Raw genomic sequence first — 9,959 nt, forward strand, 5'->3', positions numbered from 1 at the left:
AGTAAAATCAGTTCAAAAAATGTTTTCCTTCAAATTTTATTTATTTATTTATTTATTTTTAATATTTTTATTTATTTCTAGGAGAGAGAGAGAGAGTGACAGCGTGAGCAGGGTAGGGTCAGAGAGAGAGGGAAACACAGACTCTGAACTAGGCTCCAGGCTCTGAACCGGCAGTCAGCACAGAGCCCGATGCGGGGCTCGAACCCACGAACCGCGAGATCATGACCTAAGCGAAGGTCGGACGCTCAACCGACTAAGCCACCCAGGCCCCCCTCCTTCAAATTTTAATCAACTTGTGTCCCAGTCTGGTTTTCTCAAACCTGCCCCATTCTCTCCAGTCCTTCATTGGTATCCCACCCCTGTTTCCTTCTCTCAATCACGAAGCCTGCAGAGGGCCAAGTGCAGAGCCAAAGGAGGGGCCAGAAGGGGCAGAGAAGGTCAAGAATGGGAAAGAGGGACTCAGGGAGAACAGCTGGGGATGGCCAGAGTGTCGGAGTAATAAAAGCAAAAGCACAAGTTACTTACGCTTTCTTCCCAGGCTCAGATGACTCTCCAGCTGCCGAATCTGTTTCTGTAGCTCGGGGCTGGCCCCGTGTTTTTGTAGCGCGTGGCCAAGAAGGGAGCAGGCATACTGGGCCGCCCTGGAGGAGAGGCCAGGCAAGGTCAGGTCACTTCCCTAGGCGACCCCTCAAAAAAAGTCTCCCCAGAGGCAAGGAACGACTTCCCCTTTCCCATCTGGAGGCCATTCCCTTTCCTCCTCTTTCTGCCCACATCTTACCGTTTCTCCTCCGGGGCAGGGGAAGGGAAAGGCGTAGGGATAAAAAGGAGACTGGAAGGGGTTGAGGGGCACCACTTGGGGCTGAGAAAATAAGAGATCGGGCCAGGCTGAAGTCTGAAAGGGCCTCTGAAGGCAGCGCGGGGTCCGTCACGAGCACAGCAGTGTCGGAATGTATGTGATAACGGATGGGAGTGGGGGGCAGATGGAGGGCAGCGTATTCTTCAGAACAGGTGAACTGGGACCTTTCAAGGCCCTCTAGCTGGATCGAGACCGGAAGGCAGGGCGGAGGCGGAGGAGTTCCGGATCACAGCGGGGGTGAGGGGACAAGGGAACTGGAGCCACTCAGCTCTGGGGGCAGAGTCACGCTCTCCACGGCGGGGCGAACGCGCCCCACGCCACCACCGCCCCGTGAGTAACGTGTGGCTCTTATGTGGACATGGCAACCCTTAGCGGCCTCCCCGCTGGCCCGCTCGTGCCTCAGTTTCCCCATCTTTCCGGTGAGCAGAAACGAATCATCTCCCGGGCCCGCTCCAATCGGCTCCTGGCTGTCCGCGCGGGCCCCCGTAGCCCGAGATGACCCCTTTTGACCCCCGTAGTGTGAACGGACCTCGCCTCACGAGGCGCCGCTTCTGCCCCCACCCCGTTCCTATGCGGGCCGCACCTACACAGCCGTTCCCGGGCCTGGCTCTGGGCACTGAAGCGAACCCAGGCGTCCATGACAGCGGCCGTCCCGGCTCCGCAGCCGCGCTCCCGCCCCGCTTCCCGCCCCGCTTCCCGCCCCCAGGCACGCCTCCTGGAAGAGCCGACGGCGTCTCGCGAGGGACAAGCGTCGTCAGAAAAGACGAGGAGCGGGGCCGGCCTCGGAAGCGGAATTTCAGAACGAAAAGCTTCGTCCTGGGCCAGCAGCTGCCGTGTTTCTGTGCGTGTCTCCGTCGGGGCGTGCTCCTACCGGGGGGCCTCTCCTTCCGGAGCTCGGCTCAGTCGGCACCTGCTGCTTTAAATATTCTGGGCCGAGGGCGGGGCTTGCAGGAGTCGGGGCGGGGCGAGAAGGCTCAGCCTCCTGGTCGCCTCTGCGGCTGGGACAGGGTCTCCTCTCCCCGGGGGTGCTTCCAAAACACCCCCAACACGCGCGCGCGCGCGCACACACACACACACACACACACACACACGCTGCGGCCGAATCCTGGGCTCTAGAAGCTGAAGTCTATGGGAGTAGAAGCTAGCACCAGATCCCTGTTCCCAGCAGGGCACTGAAGGTTGGGCCGTTGACCTCCAGAATACGGATGGAGAGTCTCCAGAGACAGAGGCTTTGATGGACGAAATTCGCAATAACCAGTTTCAGATCCTAATAAGAAGGGCGAAGGATCAGCGGACGAAGCTAACCTCTTCATACTCAGCCTCCATCCCCTCACCCCTTCCCCCTCTAAGTCACCATGTCTCTGGGCAACGGCACCCCTCGGGGCTTAGCAGCGGGGGAGATCTGGGCGGGGTCAGGAGTAGAAGTGGAGGGCTCAGAGCTGCCCACCTTCTCGGCTGCAGCCAAGGTCCGAGTGGGAGTGACCATTGTACTGTTTGTTTCTTCGGCTGGAGGGAACCTGGCCATGCTGTGGTCGGTGACTCGGCCACGACCCAGCCAACTCCGCCCTTCCCCTGTGCCGCGACTCTTTGCCCACTTAGCAGCTGCTGACTTACTAGTCACCTTTGTGGTTATGCCCTTAGATGCCACCTGGAATATCACTGTTCAATGGCTGGCCGGGGACATCGCGTGTCGGACACTCATGTTCCTGAAACTAATGGCCATGTATGCTGCAGCTTTCCTGCCTGTGGTCATTGGGCTCGACCGCCAGGAAGCAGTACTCCGCCCGCTTGCACCCCGCTCAGCCGGAAGGAAACTTCTAGGGGCAGCCTGGGGACTTAGTTTCCTGCTTGCCTTGCCCCAGGTGAGTGACTTGTTGGGACTCAAGACTATACCGGACAGGAATTTGGGCACACAACACAAACCTTGGAGTCAAGAGGTGTGCTTGGCCAGTAATCCAATAATCCTTAGAGTGGAGTCTCTGCTGTTTTGCAAATTAAGATCATTGCATGTCGGGGCGCCTGGGTGGCTCAGTTGGTTAAGTTTCTGACTTCAGCTCAGGTCATGATCTCACGGTTGTGGGTTTGAGCCCCACGACCGGCTCTGTGCTGAGAGCCTGGAGCCTGCTCCGGATTCTGTGTCTCCGTCTCTCTGCTGTGTCCCCCCCCCCCCCAACTCTGTCTCTCTCTCAAAACTAAATGATCATTAAAAAAAAAATTTTTTTAAACAGATCTGCATGCTGATCTGTATATCTGTTAAGAGGCTGCTTCTTAAAAGCAGTACCCTGTGTCTAGGACCCCTCCTTCAGCTGTTTCGATATGCTTGGCTTGCACCTTTTTGCATCTCCCCAGCTTCACCTTCATCAGGAAATTGTTGCAGAAAACTCCAGGGATGAAACACATATGGGGGGGGGAGGGGGGGTCTATAAAGACCAGGAAATCGGGGGCTTTGGGTGAAACTCTAGTACATTCACTCATCCATTCAAAATATAATTTGCATCACCCGTAGGTACACTCAAAGGCTCTGTCAAGGACTGAGCATCAAAGTCCTGCCTTCAAGAAACTTAGACTGGTGCAGAAGGCAAATGAGTGTGCAATCATAGTACAGTGTGCAGTCAGGCATTATGCTAAAGGTACGCACACGGAGCTAAGGAACAATGAGGGTGTCTGAACCACTTTTGGACAGTCAGGGAAAGCTTCTCAAAGACATTAAAAATTGATTGTTTTTGACTTGCTAAAATAAGAGAGGTGTTAGACAATAAAGCAGGAGGAATGGTGGGGGTTGGCGGCAAGCAGAGGAATTCAAAGTGGCTGCAGCCAAAGTTGGGGGCTAGAAGATGGGTGAGTGGTGAGCCTGGATGGGAAGGAAAGCCTGATTACAAATATTAAGCTTGTGCTTTATCCCGAGGGCAGTGGAGAGGCACCAGCTAAAAGGTGGAGACAGAAATAATCAGATTTGTGTTTTTTGCTTTATTGTGAAAACTGGAAAGAATGCTAGAAAGAAAACAGAGCATCTGAACTTGACTACCAGTTATCAAATCTCAAGTATTGACAATGAACTAGAAATCCGGGGCGGGGGATGATATATGAAGCAATTCCTTTAAGACCAAAACCTTTCAGACCCCCTCTGAGGGGAAGGGGTAGAACAGCATTGTGGAGACCAGGATTAGGATTAGATGGGGACGGGCTGTGCAATGATAACGTGTCATAGAATCAGATTTAAAATCTGATCCCTCAATCCTCAAATATTAGAAGTGTAACTGCAAAAGTTAGTCTGACTATAGTTCTAGGACAAAGAATACTGCTTCCAACAATGTTCAGCAGGACCTCTGCTACCCAAAGCTTTAAAAAGCAGCTTTGTTGCCTCAGTGTAAAAGGTACTGTTTGTTTATATGAAACAAATTTTAGATGTGGACTGGGAGTTAGAAGCCTGTTTTTTTTTTTTTTTTTAAATGTTTGTATCTTTATTTTGAGAGAGAGAGAGACAGCACAAGCAGGGTAGGGGCAGAGAGACTGACACAGGGCTCGATCGCAGGAACCGTGAGATCATGACCTGAGCTGAAACCAAGAGCTGAGTGCTTAACCGACTGAGCCACCCAGGCGCCCCTAGAAGCCTGTTTTTATTGCACTGTTTTTGTTTCTTCTGAGTCTAGGCTCTACTCCTAACTGTGGCTAAATCACTTGAAACCAATGGGCCACAAGATACTAAATAGGGGTTTCATCCTTTGTAACAGACATTCTGACAACCGCAGTTTCCATTTGGTTCAATGGCAAACTAACTACCATTATGATACATGTGCCAAAGGTGGTATGTTTGGTTCCAAGTTCGCATCTTCTTGTATAAATTCTGCACTGCCCATATGTTGTATGTATTATAAACTTATCTTCAGGTAGGTTTTTCTTTTTTTTTAATGTTTTTAGTTTTGAAAGAGAGAGAGAGTGAGTGCGGGAGGGGCACAGAGAACAGAACAGAATCCAAAGCAGGTGCCAGGCTCCGAGCTGTCACGTGGGGCTCAAACCCACGAATCGTGAGACTGTGAGACCATGCCCTGAGCCCAAGTCAGACACTCAACCGACTGAGCCACCCAGGTGCCCCCCCATATGCTGTATTTAAAATATCAGTCCTGCCTTCAAGGACTGATATGTCAGTTAAAAAAAATTTTTTTAAGTGTAACAAGGGAGTACTGGAGCAGTTAGAAATTATCTTTGTAGGCTTGTTTCCAAAAGCTGAAAGGAAGCTTTCTATAATAGGTGGTAAATTGCATATAAAATAGGGGAAAGGCAGACATAGGTCTATGGACCAAACTCTGTACGGGGCCCTTGCCTATTTTTAAATCCCTTTTCACAATTTGCTAGGCACTGTACAAAGCAAAACAAACCAAGCAAACAACCCCCCCTCCCCCAAATATATGGACACAAGACAGGGAAAGAGGAAAGACCACTTCCCTAACCAGCTCAGAGTACCTGATCATAACCCAAAGCTGTTCATAGAATGGTCTAGGGCTGAACTACTCGCCTTTCCTCAAAGCGCCTCATGACCTGCTGCAAGCACTTTCCCAAATGCCTTAGACCCAGGAATCTGACACCCACTATGCTCGCTTCACCAAACAGTGACTCAATCTCCCTTACCTGAACCAAGGGACTAATCCTGAAGCTCTAAACTGAAAAATACTGTATGGATTCAAATAAAAAACTCAGCAGTTTACCAAAAAGGGGGAAGGGCACCCAACAGCATTCAGAAAATGTTAACATTTTATTACTTAGCATTGTTTCACTGTTAATAGTTATTGTACATAACCCTGTTACTGAAGGTCATTTCACCCAGTGGCTGCAACATGGCCTGAAATTTTAGCAGCACCCGTTTTATACAAAATTTCTTTTTCCACAGAATTAGACACATCAGAAAAATCATTTCAGTGAAAAATGTTGGCATGGTAGAAATACCCTTTTACAGAGTACAATGTCAGAACATTACTTGAGAAGGCAAGATTCTTTAAGTCCCAGGAATTAGCAAACTGAATGACTAGCTCCACAGCTGAAGGGAAAGATCAGAGATTTGCAAGTTTCTGACCTTTTACATATGGCACTGTGGATGAATCAGTACTCAGCACTGCGCAGCTCCACAGAGAACGAAGGCTGCTGGGAAGAGTGTGGCTCGTGGGTGGGGGGAGGAGAGCCGGTTCTAATAGTCCTCCAACTCCACTCCAGCTGTTCCTGTTCCACACGGCCCAGCGAGCGGGCCCGGTCCCCTTCACTCAGTGTATCACCAAAGGCAGCTTCAAGGCTCAATGGCAAGAGACCACCTATAACCTCTTCACCTTCTGCTGCCTCTTCCTGCTGCCACTGACTGCCATGACCATCTGCTACAGCCGCATTGTCCTCAGTGTGTCCAGTTCCCAGACCAGGAAGGGGAGCCACGGTGAGACGCCAATCCCCAGGCCCTGATCCGCACCCTGAAACTATGGCCTCTAGCCCCATTTACTGATCTGAGAGCTACCACCACCCAAAGTGACTTCACAACCCTATCTCTAGTGTCTGATGCTGCAAGTATTTGCTAATTGCCTTCAACTCTAACCAGCCTCTAGCGCTCCCCGGGGGCTGAGTGAGCTGGGCAAGGAGAAAGGAGAACGCCGATCGGTTTTCTCCTTTAGTCTCGGATACCATCAAGTCTTCAAGAAGACTTAGTAGCTTCACGTAACACAGCACCTCTATCAAAACCTTTTCTCCATCACGTTTGTCATAATCCTTACTACGGGGGGATGGGGGAGGCATTTAGTTCCAGTTTGGGAAGGGAAGAGGGCTTACAGCATTACCTATTTGCCATATTCTCTTCCTCGTACTGGGAAAGCTTCAGCTCACTGTCTCTGCCACTCATCTGTTTACCCTACACTCAACTCAGAAGCGGAGCGGTTCTCAATTTGAGTATGTTTTCTAAATTCCTAGCCCCTGTCGGTGAATTTGCCCTCCGGCGCTCCTCAGACAATCGCTCCCGGGTTCGCGTGCGGGCCCTGAGACTGGCCCTACTCGTCTTGCTGACCTTCGTCCTCTGCTGGACACCTTACTACCTGCTAGGCCTGTGGTACTGGTTCTCTCCCACCATGCTCACTGAAGTCCCTCCCAGCCTCAGCCACATCCTCTTCCTTTTTGGCCTCCTCAATGCTCCTCTGGATCCCCTCCTCTATGGGGCCTTTACCCTTGGCTGCCGGAGAAGGCACCAAGAACTCAGTATAGACTCCTCCAGGGAGAAAGGTTCTGAGAGAATGCCCCACCAGGAGACTCAAGCCCTTAGACAGCTGGAAGTACAAACAAACGTGGCAGCAAGGACAGGAGAAATAAAAGAAGACATTCCTATAACGTCCACTTGCCCAGGACAGAGTATATAGGAACAGAACAATTATTCTTTTAATATCACAAGTACATCTCGCTCCTGCCTGTGCTCTCTTAGCTTCCACAAAAAAGAAACACCGGGCAGTGTTCTCTACTTTGACCCAAGCTGAAACCTGAAGACGCTAGCTAATGTAAAAAATCGCACAGAACTGAGTCCCTCGAAGTATCTCCACAGTGACCCATACTGCCTTACCATAACTAGTGCTTCAGAGCTTGCAATGTTAGAACAAGAAAGTAATTTTAAGTGTACAAAACAAAAATGAGACATTTATTCATAACTCAAAAAACCCCAAGACACCACCAACCCACAATCAAGCCGAGCGAGAGTTAAATATAAACACGGTGAGACACCTGGCAAATTCCATCCCAGCCCTACGCCTCCAAGGCTGCGTGATCAAAAAGAATCTCTGGAGAGAACACCTGGGTGACAGAGGACCAGTCAGCGCCGCCTCCGGTCCGGACTCCTGCTGCGTCTTCGGCCACCTCTAGGAAAAAAAAGAATCCATCAGAGGAACATAATACTACATACTTATGTTCCCTTCCCCATGATAGTCTGCTCTCTCCACTTTACCTCCTCTTGCCCTTGGGTGGACCCCGAACAAAACACCAGTCCACACTGATCGGCTGTCCCATCAAATCCTGGCCATTGAGTCCCTCCATAGCCGCCTGGGCCTCCTTGTATGTTTCATACTCAACCAGAGTGTACCCCTAGGACAGGTGAGAAAACAGAGATGGACACTCTCATAGTCCACCAAATACCACTGAGTATTTTATTCCTCAAATCTAAGCCCACACTCAAATATAGAAACTTTAAACAAAGAATGTACATCATATAACTGTACTGTAAACACAAAATGTCTGTTTCTTTTCTGTGTCCAACAAAATCAAGGGCCAACCTCATTTTACTTCTTGGCCAATCAGGTGGGAGAACTCCCCAAATGCTGTCAAAGGTTGTGGGGGAGGAGAAGCAACAGACTGTCACTTAGGATACCTTCAGGTATCCTGTTCGCCGGTCCAGGTTCAGGTGGATGTTTTTGATTTCTCCGTACTCTGCAAATTTGTCATGGATGTCTTCCTCAGTGGCCTCCTCGTGTACTCCGGTGACAAAGAGAATCCAGCCTTCAACAGCTGTTGTGGACGGGAGGGAGAAGGAGCACACCGAGAAAAAGTTCAAGCAAGATCACAAGAGTGGGGCTGGGTGCGGATTCCAGAGATTGTTTAAGCTATCTCTGACCCATTCCTACTTGGTTTTATTTTACTAGTCCATAGCTGACTACAAACACAGCCCGACAAGCCCCACTTAGTACTTACAGCGCTGTGGTCCGGGTTCATCACCATCCTGCTCCACGCTGTCATAATCCTCACGCATCCGCGCTCGAGACCCTTCTTCTATAAGGAACATACAGGAGATCACCGGAAATCTCTTCTCCCACGGTTCCCCAGGAGTCCGAATGGGGACCCCGAAACTCGTAGCTGTCGCCCTTCTAAACCCACTTTCCCGACACACACTCACCGGAGCCAAAGCCGCGGCCCTTCCGTTTCTTCGCCTTTTCTTTCAGTTTGTGGATGCTCTCTGGAGCCCCAGAAGTGAAAGAAGGAATAGCAAGGACAGTTACGTAGAACAACAGTCTGTCTCCGAAAACCTTATCAGAAGGGATTCCCACCACCTCCAATCCCATTCCCTTCCCAGTCCCGCCCCCTTTCCTCCCGAAGGGGGCGCAGTCTCTAATCCAACCGCAACCCGGTTCCCCGACTCCCATCCTCCCTGCCGGGAAGGGAAATTGTTTTCCTTTTACACCCTTCTCTCGCACCTTCCCCGCTTCCCGCAGCCGCCTCCACCGTCCTCACCGTCCCCATCCTCATCCATGGCGAAATCCTCGCCCCCAGCCTCATGAAGATCCAGCACGTCCGCCATCTTGCCACTCTTCTTACTCTCGTCCGTGCCGCTCAGGCACTATGCACCTCGGGAAACTGTCGCGGAGGGGAAAGGTCGCTAGTCACGTTGGCCAATCAAGAGCTAAGTCTAAGTCCCGCCCTAGGCGCGGCGGAAATACGCAATGGGGGCGGGCCTAGTTGGGGAAGATGCCGGAAGTGCTCCTGCAGCCATCTTGAAGGGGTGGTGAGCTGAAAAGAGCGGCGCTATGAGGGACAAGCTAACGGGTGGGTCACGACATTGGCGCCCTGGCAACTAGGGCACCCGAGGAGAAGTTCTACAGCCAGCGAAGCACAGCCGAATTTCTTTATTACAGGATTGTTTTCCGTCTCTTTGAACTCCATACTAGGAAATGGAATGCTTTTTATCTCAAAATTTCAAGACTTGTCCCCCGCTCTGAAGAGCAGCTGGATCTGTGATAGAAATATTTTAAAAATAGTTCAGTCAAGGGGCGCCTGGGTGGCGCGGTTGGTTAAGCGTCCGACTTCGGCTCAGGTCATGATCTCACGGTTCGTGGGTTCGAGCCCCGCGTCGGGCTCTGTGCTGACAGCCAGCTCAGAGCCTGGAGCCTGTTTCAGATATTCTCTCTCTCTCTCTTTCTCACTCTCACTCTCACCCTCCCCTGCTCACGCTGTCTTTCTCTCTCAGAAATAAATAAAAAACATTTTTTAAAAAACTTGAAAATAGTTCAGTCAAAAAGCTGTTTATGGCTCCTACTGCGCCACCGAGTTTCTCTAAGAAAACTAACAGACCCGGTTCTCTGAACTAGCATTGGTGAGACGGGTA

The 9,959-nt window shown here is 50.9% G+C and overlaps 3 protein-coding genes across 5 annotated transcripts in view; 1 reads left to right on the forward strand and 2 right to left on the reverse strand.

Annotated features, from left to right (window-relative positions):
- Positions 1–1,541, reverse strand: part of PEX11B (peroxisomal biogenesis factor 11 beta) — a 9,558-nt gene extending 8,017 nt beyond the window's left edge. The window contains exons 1-2 of one of the 2 annotated variants that reach the window (XM_077753617.1): positions 1,440–1,541; positions 526–641 (exon numbers count right to left, since the gene is read on the reverse strand). In XM_077753617.1, the coding sequence (XP_077609743.1) occupies positions 526–641; positions 1,440–1,495 (172 nt within the window). In that variant the 5' untranslated portion in view covers positions 1,496–1,541. Of the gene's footprint in view, positions 1–525; positions 642–1,254; positions 1,336–1,439 lie in introns of those variants that run through there. The other variant, XM_077753624.1, reaches the window with a different exon arrangement.
- Positions 1,542–1,854: 313 nt separating this feature from the next.
- On the forward strand, positions 1,855–7,404 carry LOC144222896 (gonadotropin-releasing hormone II receptor-like). The gene is made up of 3 exons (XM_077753606.1): positions 1,855–2,718; positions 6,062–6,272; positions 6,797–7,404. The coding sequence occupies exons 1-3, from the start codon at positions 2,212–2,214 to the stop codon at positions 7,234–7,236; spliced, it is 1,158 nt and encodes a 385-aa protein (XP_077609732.1). The 5' UTR covers positions 1,855–2,211; the 3' UTR covers positions 7,237–7,404.
- Positions 7,405–7,487: 83 nt separating this feature from the next.
- Positions 7,488–9,204, reverse strand: RBM8A (RNA binding motif protein 8A). 2 transcript variants are annotated; one of them, XM_077753640.1, is made up of 6 exons: positions 9,089–9,204; positions 8,754–8,813; positions 8,552–8,626; positions 8,232–8,368; positions 7,812–7,948; positions 7,488–7,725 (listed from the first exon to the last, which is right to left on the reverse strand). In XM_077753640.1, exons 1-6 carry the CDS (start codon positions 9,153–9,155, stop codon positions 7,680–7,682), a joined length of 522 nt encoding a protein of 173 aa, XP_077609766.1. In that variant the 5' UTR covers positions 9,156–9,204; the 3' UTR covers positions 7,488–7,679. The 2 variants fall into 2 exon arrangements, with proteins under 2 accessions (XP_077609766.1, XP_077609761.1); XM_077753635.1 differs by having other exon boundaries at positions 8,552–8,629; positions 9,089–9,203.
- Between the last annotated feature and the right edge of the window lie 755 nt (positions 9,205–9,959).

Source organism: Crocuta crocuta, unplaced genomic scaffold (assembly GCF_008692635.1).
Source record: "Crocuta crocuta isolate KB4526 unplaced genomic scaffold, BGI_CrCroc_1.0 scaffold620, whole genome shotgun sequence".
NCBI lineage: Eukaryota > Metazoa > Chordata > Mammalia > Carnivora > Hyaenidae > Crocuta > Crocuta crocuta.

Excerpts from the sequence above, each read along its gene's own strand:
- RBM8A (XM_077753635.1), bottom strand. The coding sequence starts at position 9,155 with ATGGCGGACGTGCTGGATCTTCATGAGGCTGGGGGCGAGGATTTCGCC. Across the intron at positions 8,814-9,088 it reads CATGGATGAGGATGGGGACG|AGAGCATCCACAAACTGAAA; the intron begins GTGAGGACGGTG and ends CTGGGGCTCCAG. Across the intron at positions 8,630-8,753 it reads GGGCCGCGGCTTTGGCTCCG|AAGAAGGGTCTCGAGCGCGG; the intron begins GTGAGTGTGTGT and ends TGTTCCTTATAG.
- LOC144222896 (XM_077753606.1), top strand. The coding sequence starts at position 2,212 with ATGTCTCTGGGCAACGGCACCCCTCGGGGCTTAGCAGCGGGGGAGATC. Across the intron at positions 2,719-6,061 it reads TCCTGCTTGCCTTGCCCCAG|CTGTTCCTGTTCCACACGGC; the intron begins GTGAGTGACTTG and ends ACTCCACTCCAG. Across the intron at positions 6,273-6,796 it reads GACCAGGAAGGGGAGCCACG|CCCCTGTCGGTGAATTTGCC; the intron begins GTGAGACGCCAA and ends CTAAATTCCTAG.